The following is a 25,871-nucleotide window of genomic DNA, read 5'->3' as shown; positions in this document are numbered from 1 at the left end:
ACCAATAGTCCTGTTTATTTAGGATTTTATTAACAATAAAAGTCAGAAATTTTGTTTTATTTCAATACCAACAATCTCTACCCAACAAATTTCACCTAAAATACGACTGTATAGGTTTTCCCATTTTTACTATTTTCTATAAGAAATGTATTGTATCACCCTGTATATATAAAGGTTTAGATTTTTATTTTATTCCTATTTCTATTCGAAATTGTCTGACGTGATTTTTGAGACAACCTGTATATGTACATATTCTGAATTTAACAATTCACAACACCTATACGATTATATTAGACCGTCAGTTATATCACCCTGTATATATAAAGATTTAGATTTCTTAGAAATCGTTTCAAAATATTTCTCAACAAAGTGAAATTTCATTTTCACATGTTGGCTTGTTTTTATATTCATTTTTTTATTAACACGTTGACAGACGTGACTTTTGAGACATCCTGTATATGTACATATTCTAATAATATGGTTACTTTCCTTTTCATTTATGAAAAACGTGACGAATGAAATGTGTAAAAAAATTTATAACACCCTATATTAATTTACTACATTTTTTTATTTTCTTCATTTTAATTTTGTGACATTGAATAAATTTTCATCATCCCTATACGTATTTTATAAAAAAAATGTATCAAAACAACCTCCCTCGTATAAGAATCTTTCTGAAATCCTTGTAAAATGAATGAAATAAAAAAAATTAATTGAAAAAATATTGTAATTTAATAGTAAAAAATTGTTATAAATATTTGATTACCGAACGCACTACATCGTAAATATTTTAAATAAAATTATTACGCCTGTGGAACGGAGATAAACTAAATAAATATAAAATAAATAAACATGTAGCGACGAATATCGTCGAGAATATAACGACAGAAAATACCTAACTAAAAGTTGGGTCGTCTCGAAACCCACAGCGATCGGGAGTTATAATTAATTCCAGAGGGTATTTTGCGATTTTGAAAGAGGGGGCAGCACAAAGTAAAATCAATATTCAGCCGGGCCCCCCTTAGTGTACACATTCAAAGGGCGCGGTAAGTGTCGTGTGCCGAGTAAGCTTTATAGTTTCTCTACATTACCGACAAAAACAGTGTAAATAATTAAGAAAATGAAATGTGTTTAATGTGATTTTAATTTTAAAATAACAGTGTGGTGTATAGTTAATTCGGTAACCTTACGAACAACGATGAAGTTGCAGAAAAGCGTGCGTCTTTATACTGATAAACATTTCGAGAACATAGGCAACATCTTCACAAATCTTTATGAAGACAGTTTATTGACAGATTGCATTTTGTATTGCAAAGATGGATCTTTGAAGGCACATAAAGTTATTTTAGCAGCAAGTAGCCGGTACTTTAGGCAAGTTTTCATTGAACATAACGACGACAATGCTATTTTTATGTATGGCATCTCGTACAGTCAGCTCAAAAAGTTGATCGAGTTAATTTATCGTGGTAGTATTGACATTCCTAATGACTGTTTTGATTCCGTTTATGGATTATGTGAGGAATTAAAAATTACAGGTGTTAATATAGAATCTACTGAAACAGTAAGTATCCTATTTTAATCTCTATTTTGTTGTGATAGACCTGATTTGATAATAAATAAATACGTTTACTAATACACAAGGTCAAGCATAGCATTCAACTGTGTTGCCATATTCAATATTACGTCATACACTCTACGATATTTCAATCTTGCTATAATATTTTTATACATTAAGGAATGTGACTAATCTTTTCTAAATATAAAAATTCCCAGTTGATATCAGAAAATATTATAAAATTATTAATTACAATCAAATATTTTAACATTTTAACATAACTATTATTTCAAATTGATATTCAATTTCTAAATTATAACGAACAACTAATAAATAATATTAGAAAATATTATAATCTATATTATTATAACACTCCTTCTCGTAATTTTTTTATTATCTAGTTAGTTATTTATATTTAATATTTCAACATTTTATTAACTTCTTTTATTATTTGTTGTAAAGTGTCAACAATATTATTAAAATCGTGAAATGTACATGACATACATATTTGTGGTTGCCATTCTCAAATGATTAAAACAGTGAAAGTATTTTTTTTTATTTATTATTTAAATGTGTAACGATAAATATGGCAACTACGAACGAATTTAAACCAAGCGAGTACATTCCTAAACAAAACCTGGGCTCCGGTCAGATTTGTCCTGTTATTTGTATTTATAAAATAAATTAATTTTGACTGTTATTGTGGCTGTTTATCTGTTAAATTTATCACAAATGCAGTGGTTAAAATCGCCTTTCACGTAAAATTAAAGATAAAAACTTAATAGAGGAAGTCTATTATAATTGTTATTATAATTATATTTCATTTTTGAAACATGGAAGACATTTTTAGTCGAAACAGGAAATGGTTGAATAAATCAGGTACATACTTAATACGTTCATATTATGGCTTTTTTTTTAATGGAAATATATCTGAAATTTTATTACCTCAATTTTTTAAATTAATAAAACCATTTATGTAGTTTCTATAATAAAAATAATACGTATATACGTAAAAATTAAATATGGCGGCCATATCTTTGTTATATCGAATTTATTAGTAAATTTGTGAGTAACTTTCGATTTATCACAATAACTTAATATGCATAGATCTTATTGTAGTTAACTAAACAGCTTGAAAAAAAAATTGTTCTACATTTCTTGAAATATAAATTAAATATTTAATTTGATTTATGATTGGAATTTTTTTTTCAATAAAACTTATCATTTCTAGATTAAAACCAAATAGATTTTATTGTAAATATGTACGATAAATTTATAGGAAAAGTTTCTTGTTTACGTGGTTCATTTGGTATTGAAAACTGATTTAAATCGATACATAATTTTTCAAAGTTCATAGCAATGATAAAAACGATAGAAAATATATTTTTTGTGACGATTTGTGTTGATTTTAGATCTTTTTTATTTGAAAATTTTACTTAAATTATTCAAGTTAATTTTGAAGTACTTCCACCACCATTAAATTCATCTCTTATATATCCCCACAAGCTCCCTTGTGGCACATAATCAGTGGAATGTTTAATAATTTAAAAAGTCTTCCTCCAACTTTGATAAGAAGGCAACAACAAATTTGGTCATTTATATATTACATATATACACTATCGGTCAAAAGTTTTTATTCCTTATATAGATTTTTTCCTGTATTGAAAAATAGGATTAAGAACTAATAATTTTCTTGATGTTGGGCTTTATGAAATCAACAATAACATAAAAAAAAATGATATTCAAAACCAAGATATTCTCTAAAAAGACAACGACTGGTAGAACTGTCTAATTAACATATACGAGGATGGTCCTAGAAGTACTTGGCCCATACACTTTTTTCAGCGAAGTTCATTAAGTTTTATTGTCAAGCTTATCAAAATAGCCATTAACTGCCGACATAGCCTTTCCATTGTTGGAAAATCTACCACTATCCCACGCACAACCCAAAAACTAAACAACGTGGTGTCTTGTGTACTTTCTAATCCATTTGTATTCTTCAAGCAACTACCGCCATCTCTAGGTCAGGCCAGGTACTTCTGGAACCGTCCTCGTATAATTGGATTGTATTATTACATCAATAGATTGTGGAACGTGGGTCCTGTCATGTCATTTTAATTTTCCTTTGAAGGTCAATTAAAAATATAATCATTATTAATTTAATAATCAATTGATATTTATGAAACTTAATTAAAGAAATTTATAATTTGATAATGTCACTCAATTACCAATTTTGAAATAACTAAACGATAGTAGGCTTATTGTCAGTAAATCATTGAAAAACTCTATTAAAAATAATTTACATTTAAAAAAAAATTAATGTTAGAAAATATTTATTTCAAATCATACTTGGGTTAGTTTTAAACTTGATAATATCGCACGTCTCTAAATATATTTCATTTTAATCTCTAATAAGAAAATAATAAAAATATTAAATATTTAGAGACCAAGGTGTGGGTCTGAACTGTTGTTAGAAAGAGAAAATACATTTATATAACTTTCTATGTATCTTTATCTATATCTATATCTACATAAGTTGCATCTTTGTATGTATATGTCTCTTTCTATATCCATATTGTACTTGTAAAAATGCTGGTACCATAAACCACCAAATGGAAGGCAGGCAGAAGTGGTAAATGTTCTTTCTCTCTCTCTTCTACCAGTACCAGACCACCCACATGTCTTTCTCTCTAATTTTATTATTAAATCTATGAACGGGAATCGATTTTAGAAAGTTTTGCATTCTAGGTTGTATTTATAATATCTTGATTGCATTTTATATTTAAAGTAGACAAAAAGATATAAAAAGCAATGCAAAAAGTACATTAATGAACTATTTCATTCAATTTTTCAATTTTAATGATTACAAAAAATGTTATTTTTCTTATAAACTTCATCCTTAATAAATTCCCAAAAATTTATTTTTACACTATTCGCTAACACTTAATACTAAACACTTATTTATTTAAATTAACCGTTTGGTTCACTTTTCACTACTCAATCATTTAAATACTATTATCCCATTCCGAATATTTCGTTTATTCGAAATATACTCACAAATTGTCTCTTTAAAAAATATAATTTGAACAGGTAACAGAAAATACGTAACTAACAAAAAAAATACGCAGCGCATTCGCCAAACTTGAGTTTAGATCAACATAATAGAACAGGGCCGGCTTCACGGTTTATATCAGCGAGCGAGCTCGTAACAAAACAAGACCAGTTGTGTTCTTAATTTCTTGTATCGTAACCTAACCTATCCTACGACTGTTATATCTCTCATCTCTCTCTACTCCCTTATCTCGATTCACCAATCACCTCAAAGTAGAACAAAATTAGCTCTAACTTAGACCAGAGGTGGTTTCTTTCCATATATGTCCATTAAAATAAAAACTTGTTAATCCCCCCTGCCGTTCCCACCACTTGAGACTTCAACGTCATGTCGATCCCATCAGAATTTAGTAGAAAGAGATAGAGACTAGTCTACGATTGTTTTTTCTGTCTCCCTACGCTGGAACAGAAGTTACGTCATCCATCACGCTTGTCAACTGTTATGTGTGTTCTGTCATCTGTCGTATGTTCTGTGTCATATGTCAACTGTCTTGTGTCAATTATTGTGGTCTGTTCTGTGAGTTATCTGTCGTTGACAATATTTAAAAAATAGCTAATAACGAGGATGACAGAGGGATTTCTTTTTTAAATATTTGGTTTGTTTCAGAGAACAAATGGCGCTGGAAGGGATACAAGATATAGAGGTCAAAAACGGGTTGCCGTGGATTATGAACACAATAAGGACAATACTTTTGTTTCTTCAACACCGTTAAAGAGTACGGCTGAAAGAAGGAGTAGTTCCAGTTCAGAAAAGTCACTGTCACTCAAAGAATCAGGTTCGTACTATCCAAAATCTTTTTGTTTTTTAATCAATTTGTTCTGAATCGTTTTCAGAAATCGAAATAGAGTGTGAGAATACTCCGGGCCAATCCGATCCTAAACCCGATATCGAAAACTCGAAAGAAGAGTCAAATTATACCGATCAAGATGGTTTGGACGATCAGGAACACACAAGCGCTTGGGCGCGAAAAGAGAGGAAATTTAAATGCGATATATGTCCCAGTAGGTGAGTTTTTTACATTTCAAAATAATTTTTAATACTTAAGTATTGAGGTAGACAAATTTCTATTCGCGGGGTTAATTAATAAACACTGTCTCTTACGTTCTTAATTTATTACACTACACTAACTTGTGATAATTAACTCATCACTATCACTTAACCAACTTGCTAACTAATTTATTTGAATTCTTAGATTTCTTCGCTGATTCGTTCTGTTTACCACGACTATTTATTATAAACTGAACTAAAGTGCGCTAAATAAACTTATTTATGCTTTTAAAGGTTCCCCATTTTAGGTCTCTTTTGTTTTAAAATTAGTTTTCTTTAATAAAAACAGATGAGACCTAAAATAAAGAACATTTAGAAACATAAACATACAAAAAGGTCTAAGAAATAAGAAATCGAAAAAACTTAAACTCATTTATATACCCCAAATAGAATTCTCCAAACTTCTAGAACATAAAGAAATAAAAAGAAATGAATAAATAGACTTTCCTGGAAATTATTTAAAAGAAACAATGTAAATAAACCGCTTGCTATAAAAATTTGGGATCAAACGAATTCCGTCATTTATAAAAAATATGCGCCTTCGCCGAATTCCATTGTAGCTGGGAATAAGAAATCATTGGGTGCTAAACAAGGACTGTATGGCGTACGTTTTAACTGTTCGAAAAGGTGGAGAGATTGGTTTCCCTGATTTTTTCAAACGATTGGATTTACAATTCAGGATTGACCATCGTACGTTGCTCTGATGGCGACCATTTGCGATTGAATTCGTGTAACAGTGAATCGAGATGGTGTTTCATCACCAAAAGTCGAAGCGATTTGATCGGCACACCGCTGTTGGTTCAATCCACGTCGAAAATGTTGTAATTCCATTTTTCGACTATACGCGATATATCAAAACGTTTTTTTTTGTAGTTTTAAGAGAGCTTCACATTTAAACAGGCATCAACTGGTACATACCGGGGAAAGACCGTTCGCTTGTGATCAGTGCGACAAGGCATTTTCGAGACATGACAAACTCAAACATCATATACATAAAACTCATGAATTGGGGGCGCTTAACGAAGCTCTAGGACCAGATTCTCTTTACGTAAGTACGAACAAAAAATAAAAAACAATCTAATTTAACTTTACAGAAAAGGATACACAGAAATTACAACGTTTCAGTACAATTTCCATAGATAAACTAAATTTTATAATTAACAATATTCTTCTATGATTACACCATCAAAAATTGTTTAATTTTCTATTTAACACGTTCAAGCCGGGCCGGATTTGGCACCCTCAATATCTTAAAGGCATTAAGACGGTTATAAAAGACTTGGGATTCGTAACATGTAATTCCCTGGGTCAGGCATCGGTCAATTAAGGGTGGAGAGATTGTTTTATTGAAGACACTTCCAGTAATGAAGCCACAAAATTGTATGTGCGTGCGTGTGTTCAAGAAAACTCAGCTTGATAACGTCGTACGATTGAAGCTGATCTATCAGAACACTGAAGCTCTTGCTGTTGCAACTGCTGTGGATGTGGTTGTGCTGGTACGTCATCCTCTGCAGGGAAATCCATCGACGGGCTGTTCCTCTGGATTTCGAGCTGATTTTAGTACTTGTTCACCTCGTAGATGGATTTTTAGGATGAAATTTGTTTCCCTTCGTCAATCACCTCAAGGTACGTCGTAAGGCATGTGCAAACGAGTTTTTTTACATCGTCGTGTCGTAGAAAAACGTGTTTTGTGGTAACCAGATCTTGAAAGACGAACAGTGTACATGTGCCATGTCACTTTACAGGTGTTGGTCGTAAGATTATTGTTTTTTTGAGGAAGTTGTTCGGTGAAACAGTCGAAAGATGAAAAATGTCGCCACATAATCTCCGCTCCGCTGAAGAGGCCACGAAATTGTGTGCGTGCGTGTGGGTTCACGAAAACCCGGCTCTGAACGCTGAAGTTCTTGCTGCTGCAACTGCTGTCGATGTGGTTGTGCTGGAACGTCATCCTCTGCAGGGAAGTCCATCGGCGGACTGTTGTTCCGCATATTAACCTGCTGCTGGTACACTTTTGACTTCGTAGGTGGATAGACGCGCCATTTTAGTTTCGTTCGGCGTTTAAACCGGTTTTAGTCGGTCGTTCGTTACATTTTTTCCTTTCCCGCGGACTTTTAGCTTGAAATTTATTTCTCGTTCAATCACTTCGTAAGGCATGTGCAAACGAGTTTTTTTACATCGTCGTGTCGTAGAAAAACGTGTTTTGTGGTAACCAGATCTTGAAAGACGAACAGTGTACATGTGCCATGTCACTTTACAGGTGTTGGTCGTAAGATTATTGTTTTTTTGAGGAAGTTGTTCGGGGAAACAGAAAAAGTGTACCTGATTAATTTCGACTTCATAGATCCCACTGTACTTTAATAAACATTTAAACGTACATTTTATTTTATGTAATTGACGTGTTTGCGTATTCTCATCACTTGATTTTATATTATTTTTAATATTTAGACCATAGATCGAGTGGATATTTTAACACCGGAAACAAATATTGTGGAACCACAAAAATTCGTAACCCCCGAGCCAGTAATTCCAACTATTTCTTCAGTATCATCGGTGGAATTGCCCGAACAGCCGCAGAAAAAGAGAGGAAGGCCTCGAAAATATCCGCCATGTAAGAAAATAATATTTTTAGGTTATGTTGGCAAATTTTTGAAATAATTGTGTTTCACTATATTATTCACTCATTTTAATGAAATTTTTAATGTAAAATATGAAATTCCCAGTTTTTACATACAAATATGTTTATTTTTTTATATAGCTGCCAAGCCACTCGTTAAAAGACCAAGAGGGAGACCAAGAATCAAACCTGATGGTAGGTTTTTGTTAATTTCAGTTGTATTACGTTAATAGAAGCTTTTTCTTGTTTCTTTTCTGCTTTTCTATCATTTAAACGATTACAAAAAGGTAAATTGTATAAAAAATACCATTTAATTTAATAAATTAGATCGAGATCTGTTTATAGGTTGAAAAAAACCAAATTTAAAAGCTTTTTACTCGGTTTTTGTTACTGGTATTCCACATGCAGGGCTATCCGAAGTCATTCTATCTACTGTTCATCAATTTTTTTTCATCATAACCCCTTGTGCTACGTTCTTTCAGTCCACTTTCCAATAATTTATCTTATTACTTTCTTTGTGTACGTCTGATGGTGAGTATCGCAACAAACTAGGTATTTAAACCTTGTTCATCGATAGGAAGCAAGGTTTCTACAGAAATCATATGACTTTTCAATTAAATTCAACTATTTTATTCCCCATGTCGTTCTATGGTTTGATATCCAATCTAATTCTCTAAATAACTCTTCGGAATATTCGATAGATGTTTAATTATATAGGCAAAGGCCACAGGGGAAAGAAGAATAACCTGTTTAGTCTTGTTATACATCTAAACCATAATAAATGAGTTTGAATTTTGATGTTTTTTCCCAATTTTTTTCTCTCGAGCTCAGTTTAGCATGGCACTTCTTGCCATGGTTTGGTTCCGAATTAAAGCAAAATGGTAATTAAAAAGTTTCAATAAGCAAAAAGGTACAAAAAATAAGTCGATCTAGTCTGAAAGTCGTTGCCTTATAACTCATGATCCTCTTTTATTCAAAATGAGGGAATGACAAAACAAAACATAACCTAGAAAAATCTCTTAAACATAAACTTTCGTTACCAGCTAGCTTGATTGATGATTGAATAAAATATTACAATGAAATCTTCTTCCAACTATTACTCCAACAAACTTGAAGTCAATTCGCCGTTCCAAACAAGTACCAGTACTACCAACTGTCAAAAACTATTACCAAAATATACCTACTTTATCGACTGTTGGTAATGCTGTGAGGGAATGATTATTTTTCATGGGACAAATATTGACACATATCATCCTAAATTCAGAGAAATTTTGTTGTATTTACAATATTCTCAGTTCCAAATAGATTTTCGAAAAATTTCTTAACAAAAACTTTAGGCAATGTTCTAATCTGGTCGCGTTCAGTCTAATGGTTATCGAAACGCGCCTCAGAGAGTGTAATTGTGAGTGTTGGTGTAGTGGTGGTGTAAACAGTGTGTTCACAATGAATATTACTAACGGTTCCTGGAATTCCAACTTACCCAAAGTTATTCTCAACATTTTTAGCCTTGATTATGTCCTTTCTAGAAAAAATTTTATCCTGCTAGGACAGGATTTTCAAAATTTCATGAGAATTATCCTTATACCGAGTTCTAAATGGACGATTTTTTAAGAAAACTTTTATACAATTTACATTTTTTTACAACTTTTTTTAGAAAACGTAAATAATGATATTGTGACACATCGAACGTTTTAATTTATGTTTATAATTCTATAATAAATCCAATTATTTCTAAAATATTCTATGACTGCGTAAACATGTATACAAAGGCCTAGTTAAAGGGTAAAGAAGAATAATGTAACCTATATATTTCGACTTGTGAACAATATCGTTTTATTTTGTTTATTTTGTGTTGAATTTAAAAAAAAGGGCATGATTTGTTGAGATTTTGTTTTGTAATTCGTATTTTTGGTTTATAGTATTTATAAAAAAAAAAGATTTCTTGATTTTTTTTGTTATTTATAGTAGATTATGTTTTATTGAAAACAACTGAAACCTCTGGTTATAGAAATTGAATTATAAAAACGAATTTTTCTAAATATGAGTAATAGAATATGAAAAGAAAACTTTATCACAAATTTTCTTCGAATAAGTAGCAAAAAATTGTAACATACAGAGTTTTACATTATACACCTGAGCTCGTTAACGGGATTGGGTGTAGTGTTTACACAAAATGCTACATTATTGTCTTTTTGACGCTTTTTTGAGGCACAAAAATATTCAAAATGGAATGTCATTCAATAAGTCGTGTGACTAACAACGAAAAACATATTTTTTTCCCCAAAAATCTATTCATCAATGTTATATTCTTGAAGACCAATACAAAAATTCCAAATTTTCGATGCCGTGCCTGTAGAATTTTTTACCGGCAAGCATTTTGACAAGCGAATAACCAGTAATCACCGTGGACTAGATCTGCACTGTACGGTGGATGAGAAACCAATTTGAAGTGTAATTCATTCAATGGTTAACATCTTTACCGTCGTCTTGATGTAACAGTGGTTTTTTTCTTTCGACTTAGCATTTCTATGTAGTATTCGCTATTGATTTTCTCTCCCTTTTGGAGGTAGTCGAAGAAGATTCCATGCAAATCCCAAAATACTGAAGCCATAACCTTCACAGCCGACTGTTGCGCTTTTGGACGCTTCGTACGTGGTTGGTCACCGGCTGGTGTCCATTCTGATGATGATCGATTTGATTCGTGAGTGAGGTGGTGGATCCATGTTTCATCCCTTGTCATATTTCGACAAAAATCTGGCCAAATACTGCTCCGAATCATCAATACGTTGTTGTTTTTGATCGACTGTGAATAAATGCGGCATCCACTTTGACAAAAGCTTTTCCATGGTCAAATGTTCATGCATAATTGTGAACAGAAATTTTAATTTACGTAACCACCAATTGGACGACCGGAACGTTCACCATAGTCGATGTCTGTACGTTTAAATTCAGCAAACCAATAACCAATGGTTGTTTACGATGAAGTAGACTCCGGATAACACTTTTCAAGCCACTGCTAAGCTTGTACAGTATTTCTTTCCATCAAGAAGCAATGATAAATTAACACAGACATTATTTTGAAAATAACAAAAATAGCCTCACTTAAATGACTCCCACTTCTTTCTGACTAATCGAAATTTTATAAAATTTTACACATAGTCTTTTGAAAGTTGGTTCTTTATAAACGTCATATGGATTTGACAATGGCAGCGCCATCTGTGTATCAGTCACACGACTTATTGAGTGATGTGATATGCTTCTTCACGTTTTGCCTTTTGGGGAAGTACTTTCTATAATTTGATGGGCATTTATTTATTGTTCGAGTTTTATGTGACTTATTGTCACGTTTTTTTTTTCAAGCAAAAGCCATAAATTTCTGCTGGACGATTAGACAGATCGCTAGGAACACGAATCGGGGAAAGCACCGTCATATCAACAAGATATTAATCATATTACCGGAGAGAAAAATAATCAAAGAAGTCATATTTTTCTGTATCGAACTCTTGTAAAATGTATCTGCTGATATTGTTGATATTATTGTCCTTCCTGGTATGTAATTTCGAATGGTGTTGCGGATCGAGGACTCAAAATAAAACTGTCCAAGAGTTTTTTAAAATACCAACGTTTCGATCTTTTATTTGATGTTTATCAAGGCTAAAAATATATGGTACAACTCAAACTTTGATGAACATAAACAAGTAAACAAAAAAATTGTGAAATTGGAAGGAAAACAATAACCAGAATTGGACATACACAAAGACAATTTTTTGTTTACTTGTTTATCTTCATCAACGTATGAGTTGTACCATATATTTTTAGTCTTCATAAAGATCAAATAAAAGATCGAAACGTTGGCATTTTAAAAAACTGTTGAACAGTTTTATTTTGAGTCCCCTATCCGTTATACTATTCGAAATTGTATCAGCTGTACTTAGAAGACACAAAAGATCCCATTTTATGAGTAGAATTTGAAATTAACTAAATTTTGGAAGGAAGTACATAAAAAAGCGAGTTATAGATAAATTGCTCGGTATTCATGACAGATACCGATAACTCGTTCATACCAATAAGGGATAAACTCTGAACATCCTTAAGAGATGGAATCATGTTTTTTGTTTCGTATAAAACTTTTGTTAAATCGAACTTTGATCAGTGGAGTTCATAGGCGTTCTGATAAACCCGTCGTCTCACCACGACACTAACAAAGGCTGATATCTTTTTTATATTAGACAAACTTTGAGACTTAGCACGTTATCTTTGAATGCTGGACTCTAACTGATGACTTGGTCTGCAGTTTCCTCCTCCTCCATGCACCAACGGTAGTCCTAGTCGCCTGTGATTCCAATAGTGCGGCGATGGCGTCTTAAATGACCGTGTCTGGTTGAAAATCCGGTCACCAGTCGCGCCTAATTAAGTGGAGTAGTTTTTTGGTACTAGTCCCTCTATGTGTGCCTTAGCTTGTCTCTCCTCAGAGGCTATTTTGCAATTAGATAATTGAGAAACGTATTTCCTGGGCCCATTATATGTAAATGTGATTTTCTCTCTAAAATTTCATATCCTAAGGATTCAGTTGTACTCATATTTATTATTTGAGTTTGCATGAGATTATTAACAGCAAAAACAAAGGTAATAATAATATCTGAAATGATTAACCCATTAAATTTTTTAATACTGAACGTATCTAATAGTTTAATCAAATAATCAGTTAATATTCTTCATAAGTCTTAGTTTTCATTATTTCCATCCATTTTTTCCACTACTCCAATCATTTTCTGTTTCCTTTCTGTGCTACTTGTTCTATCCAAGTTTTCCTTACGCTTCCTATCCTTCTTTTATTATGGGTTTCTACTACAACTACCACTGGCACTACGGCCATCAAAGAACCTTTGCCTCGTCCACCACATCCATCAAGTTATCACTGTACAACGCTCGGCGTCTCCACCACCTCGCACCTATATCCCGAAGATCTTCTTCGACATCATCCAGCATACGCTCCAAATGGCCTAGCCATCTGAGTCTGGACCTCTTGACTTCTGTAACCAGGCTGGGATCTTCATAGAGCTCGGTGTTTGTACAGCTGCGCCACATGCGTTCTCCAATTCAATCACGTGTGTTCGTTTAATTGGTTTTGTAGTGTCAATCATAATATGAGGCTACCAAATGTCCAGATCGTCATCCTGCAGACTCGTACAGTGCACACGCTTGTGAAGGAATGTCCATACCAAAGAATGAACGTTGTAGATAGCTCGATGACTCTCAGTTATTCTTTTCATTATTGAATCTTTCCCATTTCCCTTTTTTTGGTTTACCGCCGTTCTTCTGTATGTTTGATGTTTCTTCCAATCTCAGGTCTTCTGTTATCTTTATCAACTTGTATATTATTTCTTTAATTTTGTTAAATGTATCTGCTACGATTACTATATCGTCTGCATATACTAATCCGTCTATTTTTACCGGTTATGTACCCAATAATTGTGTGTATTTCGTAGTTTTTTTCTTTTATTGTTTTTATAATCCTATCCATGAATAATATAAACAAAAGGGGGATAAGTCTGTGTCGTTGTTTTACCCCATTTCAATCACAAACTCTCTTAATCTTTTTCCTTCTTAAGTTTCCATATATTTTGGAATCTTTCGGGATATTGAGTCGAATGCTCCTTCTAAATCGATAATATGTAATACTTTTCTTTTCTTTTCTATTAAGCTTCTTCTCCATTTCCTCATATAAATTTATTTCATTATCTATGTCTCTGATGTTCTTGTATATGTTTCTAATCCAACTGAGGTTGGGTATATTGCTCTGTAGCTTCCCCACTTAAATTCATCTTCTTTTTTATGTAGGGGTATCAATTTATAGTCCCCCAAGTCTGTGTATTTCATTTGTATTCCATGCCATCTTCAATAGCCATCCCTTTTCTATTTATCCTAGATATTTTATCAATTCGTTTTCCTATTTTTAATTTCCTTATTGCTCCTTTCACTTCTTTGCTTTCCTTTCTTGGTCTCCTATCGTTTTATGATTCTTCTTCATTTTCCAAATCTTCTCTTGTCATGTTAGAGTCTCTGTGACTGAATTTTTACTTTCCAAGTCTCTAAGTTTTCATTTTTTGATTATTTTCTTTGTCTTTTATTCTTCTTACTTCTTTGCTTTTCCAATTTCTTTCACCTATTTGGTTTCTCGTGGTATCCTTCCTTGTTTTCTTCACTTTTATTTATAAATATAATTCTTCCAGCTCTTTTTTGCTTAACTAGGTTTTTTATTTCTTTTATCTACCATATAGTTTTGTGATTTCCTTTCTTATTATCATCCTTTTTCCTGATTATTTCCTTGGCTTTTCTACATAAATTATTTCCTATGTTAAATAATTGAATATATTGATAGTACATAACGAAATCATTAATATTTTAGACATAGCTTTGAACTGTTAGTTTTTGATCAAAATTTTGGCAGTACTTTCGACATCTGTTTTTCATTTGGATTTCTCAGAAACTTGAAAAAATACCAAAAGAAAAAGAGATTATTCTCCTTAAATCAGAAAATGACAAGTTCTATGGTTTATCTAAAAAGTTAATGTTTTTCTTCGGGTTTCTCCTGTCCACCCTGTATATAAATAAATTAGCCCGTTGTTTGTTGACGCTTCCACATTTTTTTTATTACTTTTGTAGTTGCTCCTCACTTAAACAAAAGGCCTCGAGGTAGACCGCGTGTCAAGCGTATTGGTAAGTTTTAAATATGTATATATTTGATTAATTTCGAAATTTCGTTTTTATTTAGCAAGAAGCTCGATTTTTTTCTAAAATTAGATTTTTTTTAACAAGTTATTACACATAAATGATTTATTTGAGAATTGAAAGGATGCGTTGTCCCCTGATACTTTTTCGAAAATAAAAACAATTATTTTCACCTATAAAATGAAAATTCCAAGTACCACCTGAAACGTAAACTTATATTTTTAATACAAGTTCATTTCAGTATATTTTGAATATTATTTGGGGGCAAGAATGAGGTACCGTATACCCTTTAGTTAGGTTGAATTGCATCATTCTGTAGAATAAATCAATCCTTTTCGTATATTTAATCCTCTGTCCATGTAGTTCTGTCCTTGGTCTAATCAGGTCGTTCTGTACTTCTTTTAACAACTGTCCTCTTCTTCTACCACCTGAATCTCACTGTAGTATCACTCTTCTTTCACAAAGTAGATACCAGAAAGTCATTGATCAATCCCCATTGACTATTTAATCCTCCATGCTGTTCTGTCCAAAGTACTTAGGTCGTTCTGTACTTCTTTTACCAACTTTCTTCTTCTTCTACCTCCTGGATCTCCTGATATCACTCTTCTTTCATAAAGTAGACACCAAAAAGTCAATTTTCGCTTTTTTATTTCTGAAACGCAACCATTTATACGTCTTTCTCTCAAATCCCCTCAAAACTATCCGGTTCAACAACAACCAAGTTCGAAATTTGGTATATGGGCTTATATGTTGATTCTAAACAACTTTTTCTAATAACATCCCTTGATATATTGAACCACGTCATTTTCTAGTGTAGATCAATCCCCATTGACTATTTAATCCTCCATGTGGTTCTGTCCAAAGTCTACTTAGGTCGTTCTGTACTTCTTTTAACAACTGTCCTCTTCTTCTACCTCCTGGATCTCCTGATATCACTCTTCTTTCATAAAGTAGACACCAAAAAGTCAATTTTCGCTTTTTTATTTCTGAAACGCAACCATTTATACGTCTTCCTCTCAAATCCCCTCAAAACTATCCGTTTCAACAACAACTAAGTTCGAAATTTGGTATATGGACTTATATGTTGATTCTAAACATCTTTTTCTAATAACATCCCTTGATATATTGAACCACGTCATTTTCTAGGGTGGATCAATCCCCATTGTATATTTAATCCTCCATGTGGTACTGTCCAAAGTCTACTTAGGTCGTTCTGTACTTCTTTTAACAACTGTCCTCTTCTTCTACCTCCTGGATCTCCTGATATCACTCTTCTTTCATAAAGTAGACACCAAAAAGTCAATTTTCGCTTTTTTATTTCTGAAACGCAACCATTTATACGTCTTCCTCTCAAATCCCCTCAAAACTATCCGTTTCAACAACAACTAAGTTCGAAATTTGGTATATGGACTTATATGTTGATTCTAAACATCTTTTTCTAATAACATCCCTTGATATATTGAACCACGTCATTTTCTAGGGTGGATCAATCCCCATTGTATATTTAATCCTCCATGTGGTACTGTCCAAAGTCTACTTAGGTCGTTCTGTACTTCTTTTAACAACTGTCCTCTTCTTCTACCTCCTGGATCTCCTGATATCACTCTTCTTTCATAAAGTAGACACCAAAAAGTCAATTTTCGCTTTTTTATTTCTGAAACGCAACCATTTATACGTCTTTCTCTCAAATCCCCTCAAAACTATCCGCTTCAACAACAACTAAGTTCGAAAGTTGGTATATGGGCTTAGATGTTGATTCTAAACAACTTTTTCTAATAACATCCCTTGATATATTGAACCACGTCATTTTCTGGGGTTGATCAATCCCCATTGACTATTTAATCATCCATGTTGTACTGTCCGAAGTACTTAGGTCGTTCTGTACATCTTTTAACAACTGTCCTCTTCTTCTACCTCTTGAATCTCACTGTATTATCACTCTTCTTTCACAAAGTAGATACCTGAAAGTCAATTTTCGCTTTTTTATTTCTGAAATGTAACCATTTATACGTCTTTCTCTCAAATCCCCTCAAAACTATCCGGTTCAACAACAACCAAGTTCGAAATTTGGTATATGGACTTAGATGTTGATTCTAAACAACTTTTTCTAATAACATCCCTTGATATATTGAACCACGTCATTTTCTAGGGTAGATCAATCCCCATTGACTATTTAATCATCCATGTTGTACTGTCCGAAGTACTTAGGTCGTTCTGTACATCTTTTAACAACTGTCCTCTTCTTCTACCTCTTGAATCTCACTGTATTATCACTCTTCTTTCACAAAGTAGATACCCGAAAGTCAATTTTCGCTTTTTTATTTCTGAAATGTAACCATTTATACGTCTTCCTCTCAAATCCCCTCAAAACTATCCGTTCTAACAACTAACAACATCCCTTAATGGGTTGAGTTACATTTTGTAGGGTGGATCAATCTCCATTGTCTATTTAATCTTCTGTTGCTAATTATTCTCCATGTGGCTCTGTCCTTAGTCTTTTCTTTCCATCATTTCAGTCCTCTTCTATTTCGTTTTTCCACTTTTATCTTCTACCTCGATAAAACTATTGTATGCGCTCTACATATGCCCTGTGTGAGACTCAGAAGGTTTTTTTTTTGGTTAAAATAGGGTCTCATATGGCTATTTTAGGAATGTCCCTGATGTAGGAAATATTTTCCTCTGCGGGGATTATCCCACAATCCCCAAATGATTTGTAGGTACAAAAATTTACAATGAACTCTCAAGGTAACTGATCCTGGTGAAAAGATGGGCAAAACAACGCGTCTTGGAATTCAATTCTCAATTTCCCGAGTACTGAAAAAAATTCTTTCTTATTTCAAGGTGGTTCATTGGATAGAGGAACATATCAGTATCTCAGCAGCGATTTCGACAGCATCGGTTACCTTCCAAAATCCCATCCGACTCCCAGTGAACTAGAATCCAGCCAAGAGATGATGTCAGATTTAGCGAATAACGTAGATATGATGACCCACGAACAAGGAATTATGGAACCGTTGGTAGAGATCAAAACTGATAACACAGGTAAATTTAAATTACACGTTTGAGTATTTACCAGGTCATTTGGGAACATCCGGAACGAATGAGGAAAATTCGGGAGGGTATATGGGGAAAAAACAACAAATTTCTGTAAAAAAAACTTGAAAAGTTAATTGGTGAGAGTTCCAAACAATGTCCTAACTGTTAAGTCTCGCAAATGAATGAACTGGTGCAAAAAAAATGAACAGCCCCAGGGGACTTATCAAAAAGATTTTTGAAAATATGGGTCACTCTATATATAAAACTAATTATACTTACTGTATACCCAACAACATTCAGTCAAGAGCTCCAGAAGTACCATTGCCTCCATTTTTTTTGTACATTCAATACTAAATACACTGTTTGCACCACCACTACACTGTTTACACCACCATTTACATTCAATAGTTCTCTATTTATATAACATCCATGTTGTTAATCAAGCAAATAACTAGTAATAAAAAAAAGTCTTTATTGCCTTTTAATATGAACAATAAAAGAAACATCTGTACAATAGAGGTTTGTTCTTGGTAGCTGCTCTGACAGAACTAGTTCACTAAAGCGTTCTTTGTAGCAGAACCAGCGCTAGTGTCGCTGTTTTTAGTAACAGTGCAAGAGAACTAGTTCATTCAGTTCACTGAACAGGTTGCACTGGGTCTAGAGTCAGCTACATCTTCGTCATGAAATACAACAAACAACAAATGCTCTCATTATATTGTTCTTTGTATCCGATCAAACTAATTCTATACACTCATGAACTGCCCTGGTTCAGTACAGGTACCAAGAACAAACGTTAAAACGAACCTGTCAAGGAACGTGTCGTGCGCATGCGTTCTTCCACGCGTACAAGATATCATGCGCTCTCCGCACAATGATACACATGCGCACAAATATAAATGTAGTACTTTTCAACGGTTATGTTTAACCAGGTTGTTTATATTATTTATTTATATTGATAAACAATTATCAGAAATATTTAAATGATTAATTTTGAATGTGGACTCAATATCGAATGGATATTTTGGAAATTTTTTATTTTTTGGTTTTTACAGATACAGAAATTTGTGCTAAACAAGAGAAAATCCAACCACAAACTTCGACGAATTCTTTTTTCGAAAATATCGGTTTATTTGAAAATACGACGACGATAGCCAAAATAGGAGAATGTACCATTTCGGTAGCTACAAGTTGTCCGAACATCAGTGCAGTTAATACAGGGGGCAATACAAATAACTAATGTTAATATTAGTTTAGCTGGTTGAGGTAGTTTTGATTCCAGCAGGTTTTCATTCTTCTAAAATTACCGAACAGTTTATTTTATCATATTAACTTAGCAGTTGAAGTATTTTTGGATAACCTTGTGTTTTATATTTAATATTGATGGGGGGGAAAAGGTGATTTCGGTTTTTTCTCACTATTAGTCATTCTTATGTAAGTCTATGCGGAAATGTACATGCTCCAGACTTCTTTTGAAACCAGTTTCACACTATTAAGGTATTGTTTGGAAAACTGGAATAAATTATAGTTTCTTAGAGCAGCAAACTTGCTGTTTCCATTAAATCGGTTTCGAAACGAAAAAAGTTCTATTACGAATTTACAATTTAGGATTTTCTGGTAAATTCAGCCTCCGGATAATCTCTTCGTCGATATACGGTTCTTTTTCCCTCCTGGTTCAACATAAAAAACAGATTTAAAAATTATAATCGAGATACAAATCTGAGATATCATTAATATAATATTTGACTAAAAAAAAATAGTTTTTCAGCATTTTCAAATCCCAGTTGGTTGATTAATTAGCTGTTTATAATTCCAAAGGTGGAAAACACCATTTCCACATCAACTTAAAAAGCTAGAGCTACGAACTGGAAAAATTTTTGACTGTTCCTCTGTACTAATACATCACTCTAGTAGTTTTCACTATTTCTTCAACAAACATCACACTTACAAATGGTTTCCACTTTCATTTAAACTATCACTGTTTCAGGTTAGCTTTGATATTATTATTTAAATAAAACACGATTAGTTTTGAGAACACGTTTTACTTCGATCTTCTATATGTTCTAACCTAACTATCTAAGGCTCCCGCTTCCCAACTGTCACTTGCCAGATGACCATAGAACATTCAAGCTAGTACATGGCACTGTGAAGTGTCATATACGTAACAATCACTGTTGGCAAAACTGAAGCAGCATAGTGATTTTGTACTTTCTCTAAAACACTTTCTTCTTCTTCTTCATCTGCTGTTTGAATTGGAACTAATAAAAAGCCAAAAAAATAACTAGGGAACATTGACACTTCAACATTTGGCTCATATTGAAATCAATTTCTTGAAATTTAGCCCCAAGTCTTTACACTGTAGACAAATTTATATTATATCTTTGTAAAGTATCCAGATATTGGTCTCAAAATTCATTAATCTCTTCACTTTCTGCTCGACCCTTCGTTTTTTAATTCTTCCACCTATGTTTTCCATATCGACGTTCATATTAACCTTATTGTTCTCTCAAGAGCCTCCTCGAGCTCCATCTCATAGTGTTTATACGAAGGCCGCTTTTTTTTAACATTCAAGCGCCAGTCGGCGTTGTGCTGCAACAAGTCCCGCCAAGTGTGATTCGTTTTCTACATGCTGAGAGCCAGAGTGCTGCAGAAATCCATCGGAGAATGAGTCTTGTGTATGGGGAAAACTTCATGAGTGATGGTGTGCATGATGAAGGGATCCAAGGACGCAAATCTATCGTTTCAGACGATCGGGTCGTACTCGATGCATGCCAAGCTATGAACCTCGTATCTGTTTACCTACCGCTTTAAATACAAAAATCCTATCGTGTCTTAGGGACACTTGGGACGCTTAACTATGACGTTGGTTCCCATTAAAAGCGATTAGTGAACAATAAATATTAACGATTACAATAGTAATTAGAGGTTAGGTAGGTAGATTTATGATTCTTAACAGACACATCAATATAAGACAAAAGTTAGGTTAGGGAAAAGAGTAGTATCTCTGTCTAGGTTACATTCGTGCTATGTTGCCAGATGTCAGAACAGACCAGTGTAGTTCGATAGAGCAATTTTTGAATGAATGACTTATTACTTTGTCCTCTACACTGTAATCTACCAAATTTTTAATATACTGGTTTTATTAATTCGGAATTATTAGAAAAAAACCGAAATAATTTTTTACCCTTTCTATTATTTTCAATTGCGAAACTTTATATTCATTTTCTGATGAAATATACTTGAACTGTTACGTTTCTACTATTATATAGAAGATTTTTGCTACTTCTGTGTTCCTCTTTTCAAATAAATAACCAATAATAAGTTCTTACATTGAAAAATGTATTCAACAATTTTCTAATGAGTTTTTATATTATTTATTGATATTAGTTTCACTGTTCACTAAATATACAAAATATTTTTTACAATATTTAGAGTTTTTTTTTTAATTTTCAATAACCAAACGTTGTCTCAAGATCTTTTTGTAATCATAACTATTAACTTTTTGATTAAAATCGTTTAATATTAATATTTTATGTTATGTAAAGTTGTTTAAATTAAATTTAGTTTAAAAAATTTTGTATTATTTCCAAATTTTATCGGTCCTTCGACAACCAGGACCTTTCGACTGCCAATTCTTTCTATCCTAAGCATGGTGCCTCCAATGACGAACCCTTAGCTGGATCAGGTCCGTCTTGACGTTCTCTAACCATCGAAGACACTGTCTTCCTCTCAGTCGCCGTCCTCCAGGAACTCCATCACTAAACTATCACAGTGCCAACATTTACAAAAACTGACTGAAATCCCTCATCTTAGGGTACCCTTCCTTCAGGGGTAATTTTGACCCATGACTTTAACAATTTGAATTCAAATTTGAAATCTATGGGGTTAATTTTAGTTAGTGGTAGCCATATTACGGTTGTAATATGTCAAAAAACGTGCTATACTCATTTTGAAACTTGTTTGAACACAATTACTGAAGAATAGAAGAGCGTCTGGACCTGGTGAACTATATGAAGAACTAATCAAATAGAAAACACTTCACTAAATTGTTTAAAAACTCATACTTAATCACCAAACCTTTTTTAACAAAAAACAACATTTGAAATTGTCTTAAAACTTTTTTATTGTTCAATATAAATATTTAAACATTCAAAATTTTATAATTTTATTAGGTCTGTTAATACCTATACCGAAATTGCTGGTTTTGTATGTATTACCACCTAAATCATCAGGATTATCACTTATAGTTTCTATATTTAAACTATTTTGCAATTGTTGTTGTTGAGCTTGATATTTGGGACAGTCTTTTTTGAGATGTGTCACATCTCCGCATACTTTACATGATCCACCTTAAAATACAATCGAAATAAATCTCAAAGATCAAAAATATTGTAAATTCTCTTATAAATTACTCATTTTTCTTATCCTACAATATGATATTTTGATAGATAAAACAAAATTTAATAGAAATTATGGTACTCCAATGAACCCCATGAAATATGAAAAAAATCTAGTAAGTTAACAGTGAAACATCCTTTAATTGAATGTATATTTAATTGAAGAAGCTACTTCAAGAAGACTTAAAGAAACTTATGAGCTACCTGAAAGACTGCAAACTAAATAGAAAAATCTAGATTTTCCTGATAAAAGAATTTTTGTAGTAAACAACTTCATAATTTTACCAATTGTAACTTTTGAAAAACCTTATATGACATTATTTTAATATAATGGTTACTTACCTTTGGGATACAATCCTCTAGAATTATCAGGACACTGCCTGGCAATATGCCCTTGTTCATTACATATGAAGCATTGGGCGAATTTGAAATCTTGAGTCCTCACAACTTTACATTCGAAATGTGTATGTTCTGTCGATCCACATTTGAAACATATACCAGTTCCTGATTGGGATACTTGATCCTTTTCCAAATTTGGACATTCCGAGAGATTATGACCAGATTTACGGCAATTGAAACAAACCTACATGAATTGAAGGGAAAACATGAAAAGAAATTCACTTCAAATCATATAACTATGGACATTATTTGTATTAATAAGCTTGTTATTTAAACCCAGTTCACATTAATCTAGTCCAGTGCTGCATTTGAATGTATCATTTCAGTAATCAATCCAATTCAGTTGAAATTATAATTCCATTTCTACCATTTTCTACTGTCATTCTCATTGCAATCTTCTTATTTCAGTTGTTACTAAGCCTCCTTTTTCTTTTTAGTTTTTCCACCTCTATATATCCGTTACTTCTTCTAACAGTAACAATTAGAAATATGTCAAACAATTTCTGAACTTATTTCTTGAAAGCATTGTCATTATAATGTTACTTATCTTACAGCTTTTGAATGACAGGGACGATATAATCCAGTCCAGCACTGAGCTAGATTAACTCGATGGATTAATGGACTGGAATAATGTGAACGGGGCTTGAGACTTATAAGTGAAAGTTCAAAATTAAAAAAATGAATACTTGTGAACACATAAAATTATGTTCAAATACTGATAAGATAACATCATAATCTATTTTACAAGTTAGTAACAAGAAGATACTGAGTCCTATGCCAGCCTATATAGAATAATTTTTGACTCTGATTGCTGATTTATGAACAAAAAAAACTCAAGGTTCTATAGAAAGAAATGCTGATGGATTATCATTAAATTGGTTAAGAAATTTTTGTGTCCCTGAAAAGTTACTATTTTTGACTTTGAGTTGAGTCATGAATGTATCATCAAGTTTAACTGTAATAAAAATTCAAATTGAAAAAGATTAATATACCTTTTTCTTTTCTCGTGAAAACGCCTTCTCTGCTTTCCTCCTTTCCAGTTTCAAAGCAATATTGATCTCACTTCTTGGTAAACCTTTGCTAATCATTTCTTTTCTAAGTTTCTTTAATCTGATTGCATCTTCCTTTTTCACTGGAAAACCATCAACATAATCTATTTCTACATCTTTTCCATTTATAAACATTTTGGTGGGTAGTGGTGGTTTTCTTCTTTTGTGTTCCTTTTCATCTTTTGATTTTGGGAACTTTTTATTTTTTACAAATCTGTTGGATGAATTTGGTTTCTCAAATTTATTCTTATTATCATTTCCTCCAGTTTGGTTATCAAATTTATGTCTATGATTTGTTTTAGTACAATTTTCCGCATCAGGTGCTAAATTATTAGAAGCTTCACTCACTCCATTTGTCAATTTTTCTGATTCCGCTTCTTGTTTCTTTAGTTGTTTTCCCATTTTTCTCTTTTCGATTTGTTTTATTTTCTTTTGCTTCTTTTTCTCCAATTTTTTTATATCTTGTTCAGTGAGATTTTCTTTTATAACTTTTTTAGGTTGAATTTTTGTTTTCTTCACTTTTTTATCAGTTTTGAGTTTAGAACTAGTGCTTACTATATTTTCACTATCTTCATTCCTTTCAGATTCTATATTCTCTTCATTTTTTCTCTTTTTAGCTTTTCTTTTAGTTTCTGTATCATTTGTTGATGTATTAATAATGCTCGGTATTGATATTTTTTTCTTTTTTAGCTTTTTATTTTTTGGAGACGAATCAAGTTCAATTTTTGTACTCAACTCTTCTGATGTAGCATCACAATAATTCTTATTAGATCTATAATAGGATGAGATTGTATAATTTAAAACAATTAAACATACATTTTTTATTGGAATTCAATTATCAAATATATCACGAAAAACAAAATTCTATTACAGCCCGAGTTAATTTTAATAAAAAAGTGTGATACTTTTCGAAAAGTTAGATACTCAAGTTATCATAGGATAGCAAAGTAAATTTAGATACAATATCAAATAATATATCAACCACTAGACACAAAATAAATAGAACTCATACCTACCTTTCACTAAGTTCTGTTTCGTTTAACACTTTATCTACTTTTGTTCTTAAAGCTACAAATGTTTCATCATTGTCAGATAACTCATAATTTTTTTCATTCACCAATGAAATAGATTTTCTCTTTTTCCTTTTGTCAGATAGAGATGTATTCTTTAAATCATCTGTTGGAAATTGAGCCCACTGTGATTTTTTACTTTCTTCAAGCTCCTTTTCTTCTATAAATGCTCTATAATTGATATTTCGTTGTTCGATAGCTTTCTGTCTATTTTTACTTTCTTCAATATATTTATTCTTTTCTAATAATTGTTGTTTCATTTCATTCCACGGAGTAGCTTCTTCAGGTACTCTTTCATTAGAAGCTTTAGAGCCCTTGGCTCTAGCAAATCGAGTCATTATTCTTGAATTCAAATAATGTGTAAAACATACAACACGTATCAATTTAAAAGTCGCATGGCTACAAGAGGTTATGTTTATGACATAACTTCTTCTTTTTCAGTCTTGCTTCTAACTAGGTACAAATAACAGCCAGTTTAAAAAATTGGAATTTTCAAAATAGAGTTGGTTTATGTATATAGAGAAAACTGTTAACGAAATCGTGATACTACATTATTTACTGTCTTTATGGGGAGGTATGAATACGATCGTAGAGCATGTTTTATTGTGATTTTTCTTGACACTAGTTTTTCCTCTTCTGTTTTTATAAGCTCAATAATCAAGAAGTTTCCTCAATAAAACTCTCAATATTTAACGTTAAGACTTTTCGTACTTTTCATACGTTACAACAAGATAAAGAAAAGAATATATTAGAAACAAATGACTGTAAAAAATACTATTTTTAAATTTCACGTGATTTCTTGTTGTTACATGTTATTGAACAGCCTTGTATGTTAATAAATGTCATGCACTATATATGTACAT

At 32.3% G+C, this 25,871-nt stretch overlaps 2 protein-coding genes across 3 annotated transcripts; one reads left to right on the top strand and one right to left on the bottom strand.

Annotated features, from left to right (window-relative positions):
- The first annotated feature begins 859 nt into the window (after nt 1–859).
- LOC130443576 (zinc finger and BTB domain-containing protein 14-like) lies at nt 860–21,666 on the top strand. Of its 2 annotated transcripts, XM_056778316.1 has the most exons (9): nt 860–1,561; nt 5,274–5,442; nt 5,501–5,672; nt 6,588–6,762; nt 8,160–8,322; nt 8,470–8,523; nt 14,995–15,048; nt 17,902–18,102; nt 19,149–21,666. In XM_056778316.1, exons 1-9 carry the CDS (start codon nt 1,199–1,201, stop codon nt 19,331–19,333), a joined length of 1,536 nt encoding a protein of 511 aa, XP_056634294.1. In that variant the 5' UTR covers nt 860–1,198; the 3' UTR covers nt 19,334–21,666. The 2 variants fall into 2 exon arrangements, with proteins under 2 accessions (XP_056634294.1, XP_056634295.1); XM_056778317.1 differs by lacking the exon at nt 14,995–15,048 and having other exon boundaries at nt 915–1,561.
- Nucleotides 21,667–22,198: 532 nt separating this feature from the next.
- LOC130443574 (uncharacterized) lies at nt 22,199–25,714 on the bottom strand. Its single transcript, XM_056778313.1, has 4 exons — nt 24,955–25,714; nt 23,882–24,710; nt 22,833–23,073; nt 22,199–22,442 (listed from the first exon to the last, which is right to left on the bottom strand). The coding sequence occupies exons 1-4, from the start codon at nt 25,344–25,346 to the stop codon at nt 22,243–22,245; spliced, it is 1,662 nt and encodes a 553-aa protein (XP_056634291.1). The 5' UTR covers nt 25,347–25,714; the 3' UTR covers nt 22,199–22,242.
- Between the last annotated feature and the right edge of the window lie 157 nt (nt 25,715–25,871).

The sequence above is a fragment of the Diorhabda sublineata genome, chromosome 4 (genome assembly GCF_026230105.1).
Source record: "Diorhabda sublineata isolate icDioSubl1.1 chromosome 4, icDioSubl1.1, whole genome shotgun sequence".
NCBI lineage: Eukaryota > Metazoa > Arthropoda > Insecta > Coleoptera > Chrysomelidae > Diorhabda > Diorhabda sublineata.
Note: the sequence above shows the minus strand (reverse complement) of the source record. Positions and strands in the feature narration are given on the sequence as shown.